The sequence below is a fragment of the Aquarana catesbeiana genome, linkage group LG09 (genome assembly GCF_042186555.1).
Source record: "Aquarana catesbeiana isolate 2022-GZ linkage group LG09, ASM4218655v1, whole genome shotgun sequence".
NCBI classification, from domain to species: Eukaryota; Metazoa; Chordata; class Amphibia; order Anura; family Ranidae; genus Aquarana; species Aquarana catesbeiana.
In genome coordinates, this window is record NC_133332.1 from 244,543,858 (window position 1) to 244,563,357 (window position 19,500).

At 45.5% G+C, this 19,500-nt stretch overlaps 1 protein-coding gene across 2 annotated transcripts in view; it reads right to left on the bottom strand.

The window, feature by feature from the left end:
• Positions 1–19,500, bottom strand: part of DYNC2I2 (dynein 2 intermediate chain 2) — a 66,414-nt gene that overhangs the window by 30,969 nt on the left and 15,945 nt on the right. The window contains exon 1 of one of the 2 annotated variants that reach the window (XM_073600077.1): positions 14,321–14,608. The exons of the other annotated variant lie outside the window; for it this stretch is intronic. Within the exon in view, the coding sequence (XP_073456178.1) occupies positions 14,321–14,401 (81 nt within the window). The 5' untranslated portion in view covers positions 14,402–14,608. Of the gene's footprint in view, positions 1–14,320; positions 14,609–19,500 lie in introns of those variants that run through there. 2 annotated transcript variants of the gene reach the window in all.

Genomic DNA, 19,500 nt, shown 5'->3' on the forward strand with positions numbered 1-19,500 from the left:
CTCTGTGGATCTGTTGGGGTCTTCTCGCAGAGTTTCCTCTTCCTGGTCTGCCACCGCATCCTATGATGAATGCAAAGGAGTCGCAAAAGGATCAGCTCCCATTTTCCCAGGCTGGTGGTTTTCGTTTTTATTTTAAAGCATATGTTTCTCTCTCTTTTTTTTCTTCTTCCCTCCCCTCTTCTTTCCCTTTAAAAAAAAAAAAAAAAAAAAGTTTCTTTATCTTACTTCGTTTTCTTTGAACTCGTCTGCATTGTGGTGCCTTTTGTCCTGACGTGCTCCCATGGTTGTGTCCTTAGCTGCGCTTGTCTGCTCCGTGTTCAGCAAGGGGGCTGTGAGTGCCTTGCTTTCTCCCTTAGTTATCTTGACCGACAGGAAAACAGCACTGGTCGGCGTCCCCGCTGCATGCGCGATCCGGGGCGAGTTTTTAGAGCCATCTGATAAGGTTCTCTGCTTGGCGCCAGCGCTACTGCGCATGCACGGGCGCATGCGCAGTTGCTCGGCGGCCATTTTGTTGACTGGAGAAAGGGCCAATTTTGCCCTTTTTTTCCAGAATTAATTATCAGTGGTGGTTCATGGGATTAGCCCTCCCACCTAGAGTGTATTTAAGGTCAGCCTCAGGGTTAGCTGTCAGAGTCTCCTCAGCTGTGCCCTGCTAGGTTTCTCTGACGCTGCTCTGTGGTAAGTATTTTTTTTTTTTATGCAAAAGGAGTTCTTTAAAAAAACAAAACAAAAAAACTCCATAGTTCCTTTTCCCTTTCTTGCTATATTTCCGCAGCTGATCCTTATGCCTAACTCCGCAATGAGCCATTCATCTCGCAACAAAGATCCTCACACTTCTATTAGGTATGAGACCAACTATACGGGAGTATAAAAAAAAAAAAAAAAAAAAAAAAAAAAAGTGCGCTGGCTGGCCTAACGTGGATTTCTTAAATCATAGCCCTGTCCACTCCAAGAGGTCCAGAAAATCCTCAAGACACCGTGATGATGACAGCCCAGACCGCAGGTCTCATTCTTCATGCCACCGGTCCCACTCTTCAGGTTGTAGGTCCCATTCTTCACGTCACAGATCAGAGAGGTCAAGATCCAGAAGACGAGATCGGTCCCCCTCTCCTAGAACCCATACAAAGAAGAAATGCTGGACATGTGGGGCTACACCGCTACCGGACAAAGTGGTCTGTAAAAACTGTTTTACGGACTATGCGTCCAACCGCGTGCTAGAAAGTCAACAGGTTATGGATCCTCTGAGACTTTCTGTGGTTCTGTATTTTAGTAGTAGTTTCATCTGAGCGCTGCACTGCTTTTTTATCTATGTTTGACTGAAGTATTGTTTTATATTGACTTTCAGTGTTCAGCTGCATACTGTTAGTATTGGTTTGCGCTGTCTGATTCTTTTTTAAGGTTGTGGATCTGCTCAAAAGAACAATGAAAGACTTCTTCTCTGAGATTGCGGCTTTGGTCCCCACTCAGCCAGTTCCGCAGATGTCCCAGGTTCAGGATACAGAACCTAATCTTCCCGGTCCTTCAGCAGTCAGTACCCCTCTGCCTCCGTCAGGCCGACCGGCTAGAGATTCTCCACCTGAAGACCTTTCGGGGGACTCTTCAGAAGAGTCAGAACCTTCTGGCTTCAGTCATTCCTTGGTGAAGCCGTTCATCCAGGCAGTCAAAACTGCGATAGCCTGGGAAGACGCAGCAGAACCTCCCCAAGAATCTCAGAGCTACTTTCAATTCCTCAAAAGGAAGCAGGTTCTCTTCCCGTTGATAGGCAAGATTAGTCAAGTCATTCAAAACGAATGGTCAAAGACTGATAAACTTTCATTGGGTTTCAATAAACCATATCCCTTACCAGAGTCGAGAATGAAGTTGCTAAACTCCATGCCAGTGGTAGACGCGTCGGTGGTGCGGCTCGCAAAAAACATAACTCTGCCAATGGAGAATTCCGCTTCCTTCAAGCACGAATCGACCTGGACCTCAAGAGGAGCTACTTAGCTGCGGGAGCAGCATGTAAGCCAGCTATCGCCCTCACCTCTGTGTCTAATGCCATCAGCCATCAGAGCTTGGACAGATAATATTGAGACGGCTTTGCATCAGGATGTCCCCAAGGAGGATATAATTAAAGCCTTGGAAGAGCTTAGGTTAATCGCCAGACTTTGTCGGGGTAGCGGCCATTGACACGATTAGGTGCTCAGCAAGGTCCGTGCTGCACTCAGTAATGGCGAAGAGGGACTTGTGACTGAAACCCTGGACGGCTGACTTAACTTTCAAACAAAACTGGTGCAAAATCCCATTCGATGGGAAAGCATTATTCGGAGACAAGATGGATAAAGCTATCTCCAGGTTGTCAGGAGGAAAGTCTGATATGCTTCCCCAAGACAGAAGGATGCGAAGATCCAGAGGGGGTTCTTCTAGGTTCCGTCAGTCGAATCCTAGAGATTTTAGGCAATCAAGGCAGCCCAGAGACAACAGAAGACCTTGCAAAGGCACTCAGGCATCCTTTTTGAACAGAAAGATGAAGGTCCTTCCGGCTCCACAGAAGCAGAAGCAGTCTTTTTGACGCCAGATTAGCCCAGATACTGCCAGTGGGAGCCAGGCTAAAGTTATTTTTTCCAGTCTGGGCCGACCGATGCCAGGATCCCTGGGTCCTGTCAACAATTCAATGGGGGCACTCTCTCATCCTCCAACTCAAAATTCTTTCAAAAGAACAGAGATTCCATCCTCTCCGCTGAAGGCTCAAGCTCTAAATCACTTCATAACGTCACTCCAGCTTCAGGGGGCGGCCGTGCCGGTTCCCTTGGCAGAGCGCTTCGCAGGCTTCTACTCCACCCTATTTCTGGTCCCAAAGAGGACAGGTGGGTGGAGGCCTGTGATAGATCTAAAGAGGCTCAACGGGTACATACACCCCGAAAGCTTCAAAATGGAATCCCTGAAAACAATTATTCAGGCAGTCCAGCCATCGAATTGGATGATTTCAGTCGATCGGCAGGATGCGTACCTACACGTTCCAATTCTACCTGCTTTTCAAAAGTACCTAAGACTTGCAGTGGGACGGACCCACCTACAGTTTCAAGCCCTGCCTTTCGGTCTGTGTACCTCCCCCAGGGTGTTCACCAAGATACTAATATCCGCTCTGGTTCCCCTGCGGGAGAAGGGCTTAAGGATATACTACTATTAAGACGACATCCTCCTCCTAGCAAGCAATCCGGATCAGTTGGTATATCACCGAGAAATTCTTCTACAGTCCCTAAGAGAGCTAGGGTGGCTGATAAACTCCGACAAAAGTCAACTAGCTCCAACACAGCAGATGATCTATCTGGGTGCAATGTTCGACACTCAGGAGGGGACAGTATCATTACCACCTCCGAAGGTGGAGATCATCATCCAGAGAATGATCAAGGTCATCCGGAGCCCGTATCTGACGGCTTCGCAATGCCCGAGTCTCATTGGCACAATGTCTTCCTGTATACCCCTGGTTCCTTGGGCCCATTGGAACTTGAGGTATTTCCAGAGGGGTTTCTTGGCATAGTGGAAGAAATAACGACTCTCTCAGACGATCCTGCTGACGGGAGTAATGCGCAGGAGTCTTCACTGGTGGACTTTTCTAGAAATCCTCTCCAAACCTTGTCACCTAGGCTCCCTCCCCTGGATCACAATTACGTCCGACGCAAGCGGACAAGGCTGGGGAGCCCATTGTGGGGAAACCAGGATACAGGGAAGATGGTCCTGTTCCACCCAGGGAGTGGTATCCAACATCTTGGAGAGGAGGGCAGCATTCTTGGCGTTGACCTCGTTGGCATCTCAAATCAGAGGCCAGAGAATACTTCTACGTCTGGACAACAGGGCAGCTGTCGCATATCTGCAGAAGCAGGGAGGCACTCGCAGCAGATCACCCCTCAGAGAGGTAGAGCCGATTATGCTCTGGGCAGAGAAGAACCTCCTAGACCTCAGAGCGATGTATCTTCCGGGCAGGTTGAACACGGAAGCCGACATGCTGTCAAGGAACTTCCTGGACAACAAGTGGGCCCTTCATCCCCATGTCTTCCATCAAATTGCCAGCCTTTGGGACCCCCCCTCAGGTAGACCTGTTCACCACTCCAGAGAATGCCAAACTGGCCAGATTCTTCTCTCGCCTGTCGCATACGCAAACCGAGGAAGTGGATGCCCTGTCATGTCCAAAATAAACAACAAAAGACACTCACATGAGTGTAGACGGGTAGGCCGCGCACCCCATAAAGTAAATGAAAAATGCAAGTACCCCCTGACGGGGCTTTAAAGCAGCCAATGAGATGCAGTATAAATAGTTGAAAAAATTCAATTTTATTAGTACAAAAAATATGAATAGTATATTAAAAAGGACATTGAGAATAAGTATTGACTATTAGAGTCAGGACATGAACTGGATATGGCGTACAGTAGCAACGGACAATTCATACAATTAAAACCAATGCAGGACACAATGTGCCAAAGGGCAACCAATGTTTTACAAGTGTTGAATCCTTAAAAATAAGAACAACAGACAATGCCTATAAATGAGGGCAATATACAATATGGTATATGTGGAACAACGAAAGCTGTATGTGTGAATCCTGACGCGTTTCGACCCTTCCCGGGTCTTCTTCAGAGGATGGTTGTCCACTGTAAAAAGGTCAACATGTATCAATCATAGCACAAACTCAACAGCACAAACCTATACATGTATACCAAATACTGTAGCTGTCCAGGCGCATAATTACCTATTGTAGGATTTTTGGCGTTATCGAGTCAGTTCTAACGTTGTAGAGTATTTAGGATGGTGCGATTTCTCCTCTGCTCCAACGTCTTCCCCGTGTCGCACCAGCTCCCAAGTGAGCGGGTGGTGGACCAAGTGTATCTTACGAGGGATCACGTCTACCAACCCCCCATATGTAGGAGAGGCAAGGGAGGGACAGCAGGCAACCAAAACTGCACCCGAGTGGGTTCACGTTAGTGCTAAAAATGAAAATATGTAATAAAGAGCAAGGGGACAGTAGGTTCGTCCACACTATCACAAATTCAATCTAAACCGGCCAATCTTTCTGATGATGAAAATCTGGCCCTTCAACACCTTACAAAAAACTCAGAAATTGTGATAAAACCCTCGGACAAAGGGGGTAACGTGGTCGTCAACAATGACGACTATGTTTCAATGTGTCTGGACATATTAAAGAACAAAGAATGGTACAAAGTTATCTCAGCCCTTAACATCAACCAATATAATTCTAGCTTCTACAATATGATCGATCGTGCATTCTATAGGAGGGGAAATCACCAAGAATATCTATGAATTTGTTAGGACTCCACATCCGAAGGTAGCTATGTTCTATAGTCTACCTAAGATACATAAAAATCCGAGAAAACCCACAGGCCGCCCCATCTTCTCCGGCAATGGAGCCATATCGGAAAACCTTAGCCGTGTCATAGATGCACACTTGCAACCTCTTGTTCTGTCCCTGCCCTCCTTTGTCAAGGACACAATACAATTTCTACAACTCATTACCGATTTAAAGATACCCGAGAATGCCATTTTGGTGACCATCGACGTCAAGGCGCTGTACAGCAGCATTCCCCATTCCAAGGGCTTGGCCGCTGTGCAAAGAGCCTTGCAACAGCATTCCCAATATGATCCGGCATTGGTCAGGTTCATTTTGAATGGGCTACACTATATACTGCATCATAACCATTTTTGTTTTAACAACTCCCACTACCTCCAGGTGCAGGGTGTGGCTATGGGGACCTGTTGTGCCCCCTCCTACGCCAACCTGTACCTGGGGGAGTGGGAGAAGTCTCTCCTGGATGACGAGGACCTTGTCGAGTACACCAGCCATATAACTAAAAATCCTACAATAGGTAATTATGCGGCCTGGACAGCTACAGTATTTGGTATACATGTATAGGTTTGTGCTGTTGAGTTTGTGCTATGATTGATACATGTTGACCTTTTACAGTGGACAACCGTCCTCTGAAGATGACCCGGGAAGGGTCGAAACCCGTCAGGATTCACACATACAGCTTTCGTTGTTCCACATATACCGTATTGTATATTGCCCTCATTTATAGGCATTGTCTGTTGTTCTTATTTTTAAGGATTCAACACTTGTAAAACATTGGTTGCCCTTTGGCACATTGTGTCCTGCATTGGTTTTAATTGTATGAATTGTCCGTTGCTACTGTACGCCATATCTAGTTCATGTCCTGACTCTAATAGTCAATACTTATTCTCAATGTCCTTTTTAATATACTATTCATATTTTTTGTACTAATAAAATTGAATTTTTTCAACTATTTATACTGCATCTCATTGGCTGCTTTAAAGCCCTGTCATGTCCTTGGAGGTTCACCACGGCGTATGCCTTTCCTCCTCGGCCATTAATATTCAAGTTCCTCCCGAGGCTCCTCAGAGAATCAGTCCAAGAGCTGGCAGTACTTCCATATTGGCCGAAGAGACCCTGGTTTCCTCTAGCCATGCGTCTCAGTGTGAGCTCTTCAATCAGGATCCCTCCTTTCCCTCAACTTCTGTCGCAGGGCAGTCTCGTTCATCTAAACCCTCAGAAGCTGAATCTTCGAATCTGGAGGTTGAGAGGCGAAGGTTCAAATCCTTAGGATGTTCCCCAGGGGTCATAACAACCCTTCTAAGATCCAGAAAACTGGCAACCAATGCCATATATTCAAGAATCTGGGACAAGTTCTTGTCATTTGCTATCACAAATGGATTTGATACAATCCTTCCTTCTACTTCCAATGTTCCAGGTTTTCTTCAGACAGGACTTGATCTGGGGCTTGGTCTAAGCTCCATCAAAGTGCAGGTAGCAGCAATCTCTGCCGCAACAAATAAGAGATGGGTGGAGGATCCTTTGGTGGTCACTTTCCTCAGAGGAGCATTAAAGATTCACCCACCTGTCAGTCTGTCTTTTCCTAAATGGGATTTGTCCTTGGAGTTCTATCTGACCACCCCTTTGCTCCAGTGGAACAAGTAGCAATATGGAACCTGACACTGAAGATGGCTTTCCTTCTAGCCATTACATCTGGCAGAAGGATTTCAGAACTTCACTCTTTAGGAATAGGTGACGACCACATTTCCTTCTTTCCTGATAGAGTGGAGCTTCGTCCCCTTCGGGGGTTCACACCTAAGGTCGCTACTTCAAGCCACCTATTGGAACCCTGGGCACTGCCAGTGTTTACTGAAACAGACTTGGAATCTTGTCACGAGCTGGACATATCCAGAGTGCTCAGGGCCTACCTAGAAGCCACCAGACCCTTCAGTAACATGGAGACACTTCATTGTACCGTTCGGTAAGTACAGGGGCAAAGAAGCTTTCATCAGAACTCTGGCATCCTGGGTTGTAAAGTTAATCCAAAAGGCCTACAGGGTGAAGAATATGGAGCCTCCATCCTGAGTGAATGCTCATTCTACAAGGGCAGTCTCAGCTTCCTGGGCAGCAAGGGCTAATATTTCGTTGGAGACGGTGTGCAGGGCCGCCACCTGGTCTTCTCAAAATACGTTCCTCACACACTACCATATTGATCCAGGAGCTCTCACAACTGTTGAATTCGGAAGGAGGGCAGTTCAGGCTGCAATGTCCCTTTCTAATTAATCATTTATTGTTAAGCATTATCCCACCCGTGTCAGCTAGTTATTTATCACCGGTATGCTGCCATCGAGGCACCAGGAAAACAGAAAATTGTATCATACTTACTAGAGGTCGACCGATATGGGTTTTTCTCTGGCCGATGCTGATGCCGAAATTTAGAAATCTCGGTGGCCGATGGCCGATATGTGATGCCGATTTTTTTGGGCCGATATATTAGGCCGATTTTTTTTTTTCCCCTTCATCTCATAAATCTAACAGTTAGACCCCTTTCACACTGGGGCGTTTTTCAGGCACTTTTGGGCTAAAAATAGCGCCTGTAAAGTGCCTGTAAAACGGCTCCCCTGCAGTCTGTGTGAAAGCCCGAGTGCTTTCACACTGAGGTGATGCGCTGGCAGGATGTTAAAAAAAAAAGTCCTGCAACATCTTTGGAGCGGTGTATACCACCACTCCTGCCCATTGAAATGAATGCGCACCGCTGCCAAAGCGCCTGCAAAGCGTTTCGGCAGCGGCGCTTCAGGGGTGCATTTAACCCCTTCCTCGGCTGCTAGCTGGGTTATAAGCGCCCCGCTAGAAGCCGAATAGCGCCGCTAAAATGACGGTAAAGCGCCGCTAAAACTAGCAGCGTTTTACCGTCAACGCATGCCTGCTCCAGTGTGAAAGCAACCTTAAGTGATACAGAAATTTTTTTACATTTAAACTTTTATTAAACAAAACAAACCTCCAATCAGTTCACTTGTATGTAGAATTTAGAAAAAAAAACTATATCTTAAATATTAAATGTACAAAAACAGGTAATCAAAACTAGGGTTGTCCCGATACCACTTTTTTAGGACCGAGTACAAGTACCGATACTTTTTTTCAAGTACTCGCCGATGCCGATTACCGATACTTTTTTTTTAATGTCACGTGACAGTTTTTTTTTTGCTATTTTTTTTTTGGGGGGGGGGGGGTGAACGTTGTATGTGTGTGTGGTTTTTTTTTTGTTTTCTTTTACAATTTTTATTTTTTACAATAATATTTTTTTATTATTTATTGTTTTTTTTTTTTTTTTTTTTTAAATCAGCCCTGTTGGGGGGCTTTGGTGAGATATCAGGGGTCTTAACAGACCTCTGATATCTCCCCCTTGAGACAGAGAAAGAGACAGAGGATAGAGATTCCCCAGTCCCTTTCTCTGCAGCGTCAGCTGCACTGAGAATGAATGGAGAGAAGACAGCGGCTTCTCTCCATTCATAAACTGACACATCGTAATCACAGAAGATTACAATGTTTCAGTTATGTGAATGGACAGAGTCAGCTGACTCTATCCTTACACAAAGGAAGGAGGAGGGGGACGGAGGAACTGAGGGGGAGAACGGAGGGAACAGATGAGAGAGGAATGCAGGGGACAGATAAGGATAGAGGAACGGAGGGGGAGAGATAAGGAGAGAGGAACGGAGGGGGAGTACGGAGGGGGACAGATAAGGATAGAGGAATGCAGGGGACAGCGGAGAGGCACAGAGGAACAGAGGGGGCACGGAGGAGGATGCAGTGACAGTCAGCTGTGAGCGATCACAGCTGTATGTCACTAAAGCTGGTGAAAGCCGCTGGGGGAGAATCTTGTAACTCCCCCACGCGCCGATCACAGCTGTCCTCCAGGTATCGGGGGAAGCATCGGGAGCATTTGCCCGAGTACAAGTACTTGGGCAAATGCTCGGTATCGGTGCCGATACCGATACTAGTATCGGTATCGGGACAACCCTAATCAAAACTTTTGGACGAAAAAAAAAATGGGCTAACTTTACTGCTCAATTTTTATTTTTTTATTTATTAATGTATTTTTGCAAAAAAAATTGCGTTTTAAAGACCGCTGCGCAAATACCTTGTGACATAAAATATTGCAACAACCGCTATTTTATTCCCTAGGGTCTCTGCTAAAAAAAAATATATATATATATATATATATATATATATATATATATATATATATATATATATATATATATATATATATATATATATATATATATATATATATATATATATATAATGTTTGGGGGTTCTATGTTATTTTCTAGCAGAAAATACAGGATTTTTACTTGTAAGCAACAAATGTCAGAAAAGATTTGGTCTTTAAATGGTTAAACTGAGAGCTTCTACACATGGAATTTAGTTAATTCATAAGCCTAAACATTGTATCCTTCAGGTTCTTTTTATCAGATTTGGCAGGCTGCCCAGAGGAGGGAGAAGTCCCTTCACAGAAGATTTCAGGCAACTTGCACTGACTTCTATTACAGATGTCTTTTGCAAGTCGCGCTGAAGTTATAACGGCCTTTTTTATCAGCACAATCGGCCGATGCCGATTAAGTAAAAAACACCAAATATCGGCCGATATATCGGTCGACCTCTAATACTTACCGTAATTTTCCTTTCCTGGTGCCTATCCATGGCAGCATACGCTCCCACCCTCGGTATTCTATATTACGGAGAATGTTGGGGGAGGGATTATGCCTTTAATTTTTGCTATTCACTAGTCCTGAGGGAGGAGTCGAGGCGGAGCTCTATCACCAGTATGCTGCCATGGATAGGCACCAGGAAAGGAAAATTATGGTAAGTATGATACAATTTTCCGTTTTCTTCAATTAAAATATATACATTTCGAGTAGGGGTGCACCGAATGGAAATTTTGGTGCAGAAACCGATACCGAAAATGAAGGATGCACTAGGCCGAAAACCGAAACTGATACCAAAAATGACAGTTTTTAAAAAATATTTATATTATTTTTATATACAATTGTATTATAGTCAACTTTTTAATTAATATCAATTTAAATTAATATGAATTTACTGTTTGCCATTATTGGCACCTTTAGTGCAAGAAAGGTCAAGAAAAATGCAGTCTGCAGTCTCTAACCATCTCTTGTATCATGTCTGCAATCTCTTACTTAAACTTAAAACACATTGCTAATAGTATTAGCAAAATTTCCATTTGATGCACCTCTAGCAGACATGATACAGGAGATGGTCAGAGACTGCAGACATGATACAGGAGATCAATGCAGCCTCACCAGTGTCCATCAAATGCAGCCTGCTTGTGCCCAGCAGCCTCACCAGTGCCCGTCATATGCAGCCTGCCTGTGCCCAGCAGCCTCACCAGTGCCTGTCATATGCAGCCTGCCTGTGCCCAGCAGCCTCACCAGTGCCCGTCATATGCAGCCTATCAGTGCCCAGCAGCCTCACCAGTGCCCATCATATGCAGCCTGCCTGTGCCCAGCAGCCTTACCAGTGTCCATCATATGCAGCATGCCTGTGTCCAGCAGCCTCACCAGTGTCCATCATATGCAGCATGCCTGTGTCCAGCAGCCTCACCAGTGTCCATCATATGCAGCATACCTTAGCCCAGCAGCCTCACCAGTGTCCATCATATGCAGCCTGCCTGTGCCCAGCAGCCTCACCAGTGTCCATCATATGCAGCATGCCTGTGCCCAGCAGCCTCACCAGTGTCCATCATATGCAGCATACTTGTGCCCGTATCAGAGTGGCGATCTCCGTGTGTCACGGAGCAGGGTTTGAATTGCCCGAGCCGCAGTAACAATGTCCCGCGAACACGCCTCAGCTCATCCTTAATGAAGACATGTTAAAAGATTACCACACAGCAACCTGCCACCTGCGTTGTGAACAGAGCACATAAAAAGCAATTGTTTTTTGAGTTCCCTTTTGCAGCCTGGCACTTTTGCAGTGCAGAAATGAGTGCTAATGAGCCCTAAGAGCTTATGCACACAGATGCAAGAGGATTGCACAGCGTACATTTGGGCATATGTCTCCTTCCATCTCTATTTAAAGTGGAACTTTAGTCAGAAAATTAAGTCTTGCTAGATCACTTCAGACTGGCCCCTTTTGCAGGTATAGCTATGAAAAACATTAAATATAAGTGCCTATACTGTTTTAAATCCAGTAATACTCTGTCTCACCCTGCTCTGCACATGCTCAGTTGCTCTCTATTTTTAGGCACTGCTGAGTTTGTAGAGGCCGATCTGCTGACAGCCTTAAAGCAACCCCTCCTATCCTTTACAGCCAAGGAAGCTGCTTCTGTTTGATCTGCAACTGCTATGGTTCTGCACATGTGGTCAGTTATGACATCAGCCACTTGGGGTTTGACAGTTTGGTTGAGGACACAAGTAAATGTGACAATTAGCAAACCCGACATCCCAGGAATGTAATGTTTTTGAAACTGTTAAATCGATGGGTTTAGTTCTTCTTTATGATTTACTGCTGTTTAGGGGCTCTGGGCTTCAGTAAAATAGTAGCCTCTAACAATTAGAAACAGGAGCAATGCTGGAGGCAATTTACAGCACACACTAATTTTGGTAGCATAATTATTAATGTGCAATGTATGTTCCTTGCTAAAGAACATTATTTTTAATCAAGTTGTTATGGGTAAAGTTCTGCTTTAAGTGTTAGGCCCCTTTCACACGGGCTTTCCAATCAGGTCCGCCTGTCAGTTTTTTGGGCAAACCTGAGCAGATGCTCCATTCAGCCCTATGGAGTGGCGGATGTCAGCGGTGACTTGTCTGCTGACATCCGCCGATATCCGATCCTGTCCACGAAATCCAGACGGATTCAAACTCTATTTTCCATCCATCTGGAGAATCGGATCGGATGAAAACAGACAAGCGGTCCCTTTTCATCTGATCTCCATAGAGGAGAGCAGGGCTTTGACAGGTCCATCTCTGCACAGTGAACGGAGACGGACCTGTCATCCACCTGCTAAGCCGGCATCAGCAGATCGATCCCTGATGAGCAAAGCGGAATCTGTACACAAACAAGCCCGTGTGAAAGAGCCCTTACTAAACCCAGGACCCTGCATTCACTATAACTGGTCTCTCAGAGTATACAGAACATGGAAATGCAGTAGTTTTAGTAAATATAAACTGCTAAATACATTTTCTCATCAGCAGTATATAGCAGTCTTGTGACTTCTATCAGTGTCTGGTAAAGCTTGTAGGAGGAGTTTTCATTCTCCTCTGACTCTTATGAGGCTGCATGACCCCTGACCCTCTGTCTGGACAGTGATGGTTGACCCTGTGCTGATCACATGCACTGATTTGAGCTCTTATTTTTTTCTACCTGGAAACTCCCCTCCATGTTAGCCATTATGTCCATGCACACTAGAGCTGTTTCAGGCATATGCTGCTACAGGCAGAACCCCCCCCCCCTCACCAAACTCACATTTTGAGAGGAGTTAGTACCCCAAAGAACTCAAAAAAGCTCAAAAACGGGCGAAAACGTTTGTTCCAGCTTTTTGTTTTGCTTATACAGTGGTTAGGAAAATACTACTATCTAGGAGGGTTTGTGAAAAGAAATGCTTATGCTTAAAAAAAAAGCTCCAAAGAGCTAAATAAAAACATGAGAAAGAGCACAAAAAAGAACAAGTTTTTATAGGCAGAAATAAAAGCTCAAAGCTGCAGTGTGCATGAGCCCTAATGATGAGCTCAGGTGTGATGACACTAGGATTAAAACCCATGTGCATGAGACCACCAGGAAGCTGTCACCTGTACAGGCCAACCATCATCACCCTGGGCATTCCCAACCCCTGAGCAGCAAAATAACAGGGCACTTGCCCCAGTGGCAGATGATTGGTCTGTACAGGTGACAGATTCCTGGCAAACACAAGCATGAGTTTGAATTCTACTGCAATCACGCCTAAGCTCCTCACTAACCCTGAACTGGTTTTACTTTCTCTTTATTTTCCTGCGAGGGTAAAGCATAATGGGCTACTATGCATCGCATAGTAGCCCATTATGTGTCACTTACCTAAAACCAAAGCCCACAATGTCACCGCTGTCCCCACCAGCAGGGAGCATCCATCTTCGCCCCTCTTCCTTCCAGGGGCCGCGAACTCCAGCCCTGTGACTGGCCGGAGTCGCGTGATGTCACTCCCATGTGCGCGGGAGCCGCCAGTCACGGCAGGACCCCTATTAGAAAAGGCACGATGTGCCCTTTCTGAAGTGTGCATGCGCCGTAGTCATCAGCGCCCAGCTTTTCAGTAAATATCTCCTAAACCGTGGAGGTTTAGGAGATATTTAAAGCACCTACAGGTAAGCCTTATATATATATATATATATATATATATATATATATATATATATATGCTCAAGCATGTTCACAACTCCACGTGCCCGTATCCGCCAGGAAGTTGACACTCCGCAGTGCTAATCACAGGCAGTGAGACATTTCCCAATCTGTGCAGCCCAGGATCTGGAAATGTCTCACTGCCTGTGATTAGCGCTGCGGAGTGTCAGCTTCCTGGCGGGCGCGGGCATGTGGAGCTGCGAACACGCTTGAGCTCATCCTTACCCGGGATCACAGCCAGCCAGTACAAGTCCAATGACAGGCTGACAGACGCTATGGCTGTGCACATGTATTGCACACATCAAACACCGTACAGGGAAGTACGCACTGCAGGGTGAAGGGGGTGCATGCTATTGAATTATTCATTGATTTGATATATTCTGGAGCAATCAGCCTTGGCAGGGGGAGAGCACAAACCCCTGGGGGCAGTAGAAGAGCTGTGAGCTATAGAAGCCTGATGGTCATCCAGTACAGTGAAATGTAATGGTTTGAATGTAAAGGGAGTCAGGCATGGCAGTATTTTGTATTGCTATCATGACAGGTCTGGGTACTGCAGCCTGCAGGCCATGATTTCCAGCCCTGCCTGTGTGTGAGGAGCGATGGGCACTCACAGACTCGCAGTGGCTCTCCTGGGATTTCCTCCACACAGACTCCACAGCCGCCCCATCCACCGTCTCATCTACAAACTGCATGCTCCAGCAACACAGGAACCCGGCTGAACCCCGTGCAGGCCCGCATCCACGGTTCCCACGGCAACCAGAAGCTCTCCGAGTCGGCGCTAAGCGTGACGTCACCGATGCGACTCGTCAGTCACGCGTTTTTTCCTGCTGCTGGTTCTCTTTTTATTTCTCTTTCCAGTCGGTAAAAACGCATCCCTAACGCCGAGAGGAATAGTGTAACACAAATGTAAAGCTAGTTTGATCCTCCGCAGAGCCGATAAGGCAGAGGCGTAGAATGTCACCTCTGTTGATGGTCCCGGCGCCATCTTTGAAAAGGGAAGCAGCTCTAGTTTTTCGAAACAGTTGAATATTTTGGACCGCTGAATAGCAATAGGGTATAAACGCGGAATCTATTTGCAGCTGGCTTACGAGAAGCATAAAAAAAACAATTGCAACTCCGGACGCTGGATGAGGATTACCAGCAACAAATATGGCGCCACAAAGATAATGATGGCTTTTATAATGTGACCTTGAAGAGTCCATGAGTAGCTGAGAGTGGGATTTCTTTTGTTTGTGGATCCAGCTCTAGTTATGTTTCTTTCAGCTTTTGGAGTAGAAAATAGTCACCAATAGGAAGCTATTGGTGAATACTATCTAGTTTTTGCTATTGATGCAATCAGTGCAAATGTGAATGATAGCTAAATACATTGATTGTTTTTTGCAATTTGAAGGTAGCTGAACATGATGCAAACACATATCTCCCAACTTTTTGAGATGGGAACAAAAGTATGTAGGTATAGGACACACCCCCTGCAATGCCATCTTAAAGGAGATTTATACAAAAAAAAGAAAATGATTAGGTAAACCCACAAGTGCTTTTTTCATAGCTCCCAACTGTCCCTGATTTTGAGGGACTGTCCCCAATTTGGCGCAATTTCCCTCTGTCCCTCTTTTCTCCTCATTTGTCCCTCATTTTGGTCTGATCTATATAGATGTATATAAAATCAGACATCCCAACCTGCAGAAACTCATTTCAGGGAGGTGGCCCAAACCCCCCCCCCCACCGCGGCAAAATATTTTTAAAATCACTTTCTCAGTATTTTTTCTCAGTGCTTCTGGGGAAGGGGGTGGGGGTGGGTGGTATGTGGCAGTGGACGGTGTCAGTATTTTTTTTTTATTTTTAATAATTGATTTTTTTACAATTTAATTTGTTTTTAATTTTTTTCCACAATGCTTTTTTTTGGGGGGGGTTGGGGCAGTGGACAGTGTTGGTAGGGCAGGGGAGAGTGGTGTCAGTAGTTTATTTTTATTTTTTTACACTTTTTTCACATTTTTTAGAATTTTTTTACAATATTTTTTTTTAATGTATTTTGGAGGCTTTGGTGAGATGTCAGGGTTCTAAACAGAACCCTGACATCTCCCCTTTGAGACAGACAAAGGGACTGAGGATACATTCCCCAGTCCCTTTCTCAGCACTAAAGATGAATGAACAGGAGACAGAGGCTCCTGTCCATTCATAAACTGAGCAGAGTATTCAGTAGCAGTTTACTCTGCTCAGTAATCACAGGACACAGGAGCGATCTCACTCACTGTGTCCTATTACTAGTTCCCCCCACAGCTGGCGGGAGAGGAGGGATGCCGTCTGCGGGGGACGGGCAGAGAAGGACACGGAGGGGGACGGGGGAGGAGCAGACAGAGCAGCTAGGGATGATCGGTGCGGCAGGAGGGACAGCTGTGATAACCGATCTACATGTATAGCTTTTTAGCCATCAGCCGCGGGAGGGAGAGAAGGAGAAGCAGCTGTCAGGTAAAAATCTATACAAAGGAGATCGTGATCACAGCTGATCCCCGCCGCACCGATAATTCCTGGGAGATCAGGAGGCGCTTGCGGGTGTGCGGGAGCCGTCGCAGAAATGCAGGAGTCTCCCACACCTTCTGGGAGACTTGAGATGTCTGTAAATGTCCAATAAAGATTTCTAATGATCCTGGGAAACAGAGAAGTCGCCCTGGTCTGTGGTCTTAGAGTTGCTGGATACTACATTAATTACAGACTGACACAGACAGGAAGTTTCACAAATCTAGTATTGCTGGCACGAATCCAGCTTGTTCTACAAATATATTTTAGCAATTCACCTTAACGGTAGCTGCCATGGCTTGAATCAAGAGCATTTGATCTGGCCTGGGGAGAGTTCTGGTTCCTGCTGGGCTGGACAGTGATCGTGCCGATGTGTGCAGAGTGATGAACTTTCTCTGCCAGCTCCGCCCATCCCTACTGCTGCTCAGACCGTACAAGCTTCAATCCAGCCAGACACACTTTAAGAGCATCCAACCTGGGAAGGATCGTTCTTCTGTCTGGACACTGGCATATCTGCAGAGAGGAGGGACACAGTGTGCACAGACACAACCTCAGCTCAGTGTGCGGGCTGTAGCAGAGTGTTGGGCATGGAGTGGTGTGACTGCCAGAGGATTGCAATGAAGAGATCCTCAGCATGTAAACAGCATAGGGCCCGACGCCCCCCCCCTCCTGACAAGAATCCGCCCACCCCTCCTCCGGGCTCTGTCCTCCTGTCGCTCAGCCATAGACAGAGCAGCCCGAGGGGCTGTACTCCATTCGGCCGCTCAGGCTGCTCTGTCTGTGACTGAGTGACAGGCTCAGCAGGGAGATCACTTGCACTCGCGGGTATCCGGGAGCCCGCACCTAAATGCGGGAGACTCCCACGACTCGCGGGAGAGTTGAGATGTCTGTAAGATTCACTATTTATCTATCAAAAAGTGTTTTCCAGCGCTAAACCTTTCATCTGATTTCTAAATTGCTGCATTTGTAAATTCCAAAAACCAATATAAAGGAATAATAGTGGTAAGAAAAGCACTTGTGGGTTTAACCGATCTTATTTTTTTGTACAATTCTCCTTTAAGGGGGCGTGGCAAGGGGTGTGTCCTATGCCTGCATACTTTTGCTGATAGGTGTCCCTCATTCCCATCTCAAAAAGTTGGGAGGTATGTTTTTCTTCTACCACTACTATTCCTTTATACTGGCTTTTGGAATTTACAGATGCAGCAATTTAGAAATTGGAAGAAAGGTTTTAGCATTCTGATAGATAAGTAGCGCATTTGTATAAAACTCTATAGATCAGACCAAAATGAGGGACGAAAGAGGGACAGAGGGACTTTGTTCCAAATCAGGGACAGTTGGGAGCTATTTGCAAATTGACAAAGGCAGCCCACCATCAGGGTTAGGTACCTAGTCACCATATATGACAAGCTCTAAATCCATTGATCCAGTCAATAAAATATGAATGTACAGTAGCTCTCATTTTTTTTCAAAATGTATTCAATGTAGTGAGCTATCCACAATGATAATCTGGCAGAGAATTAACACTTGCCAGAGTGTCTGATCATATGATTACCAGGCTGCCTGCTGCCGCTCCTTCCCTGAGCCTCTATGTCATCACTACAGATGAGCTTGGGCATCCTCGGAACCCATCTCCAACCCAAACACCTGCTTTTTTTGTACTCCAGTGAGATCATATGAGCTGTGGGGTGGGGAATGACCCATCTCAATACTCACCAAATTACAAAAAAGCAGGAATTTGGGTTATGCCTTATTCACTGGGGGCGTGTGAATCTGTACCACATGTGAGAGCAGTGTTTATCTGCACAGGGACGCACAGGTGTTCTTTACAGCCATTGCTGTCAATAGGGATTCAATGGCTGTAAAGACACAGCCACTACTCCCAATGTGTGTGGGAGAACTGCCTCAAACTCACCCAGGGTGCCTTAGAAATTAGTGGCACTAGTCGAGGTGAGAGATAACCAGGGAGTGGATTAGGAGCGTTGTCAGGGAGTGGATTAGGAGCTTCGTCCTTTCTTTGGTTAGGAAGGAGCGTGTTTTGGAGATGTTGCGGAGGTTGAGGCGGCAAGATTTGGACAGTGATTGGATGTGGGGACAAAAGGAGAGTTCACAGTCTAGGATAACACTCTGGCATGCGGGGACTTTTTATGAACCAAATAAATAGAAGTAATAGAAATAGAGTTCTTGGTTTGCATATATTGCAATACATGTTGCCCAGTTGTGTGAAAGTAATCCCAAAGTAAAAAAAATGCCAAATACCTACTTGCTTATAGCATACTTAAAGGGTAAGTTCACCTTACACAAAAATCTGTAAGGTGAATTTACACAGGACCCCCTCCTCACACCCCCCCCCCCCCCCCCCCCGGTCCTGCTGGTCTGGAGCATGGCGATCTCCCATTCTAACACATGGTATAGCCATGGGCTTGAAAATCCCCACGGCTTAATCTCCAAAACGTACCTCGTCAGGAGGTATGTTTAGGAGCATTCTAATTGGTCGGCGCCATCACATCAGAACCCGTGTAGCCTGTCCTGCCACCGCAGGCATAGAGGAGAGAAAGCTGCGGGGATTTCAAATCCCATGTCAGAACGGACGATTGTAGCTCTCCAGGCTAGCGGACCAGGCGCGATGGGGGACTGGGTCCAGTGTAAGTTCACCTTACAGATTTTCTGTAAAGGTGAGCTTACACTTTAAATATCTGCACTATGCAATAGAAATGGAGAGACGTCTGTGCTCAGCTATTTGGATTTGAGCACAAAAAGCAGCTTGAAAAGGAATGCGACATCCACATCTAACAAATTGTATTCTGCAGAATATTAGACTTCTATTCTTGGTTTAGATATATTTTAAGCTACTATACCCTTGGTTATTTGATATTCAGTGACTGAATGTTTAATTCCATTTTTACAAATCAATTGAAGACATAAAATGATGGTTTTTGAGCAAGGAGACTGGATCTAAATTGCCTTGATTGACTCCACTGTAAAAGTATGATCTTTTTTGAAGAATTTGCTTGAGGTGATTGTAGACGTATTAGTGCACTGTCCATGATACTTTTTTTTATATACCACTACGGAGCAGCCGTTCTGTGCAAAATCACGTATATACAGTGCCTTGAAAAAGTATTCATACCCCTTGAAATTTTCCACATTTTGTCATTACAACCAAAAACATAAATGTATTTTATTGGGATTTTATGTGATAGACCAACACAAAGTGGCACATAATTGTGAAGTGGAAGGAAAATGATAAATGGTCTCAAAATGTTTTACAAATAAATAT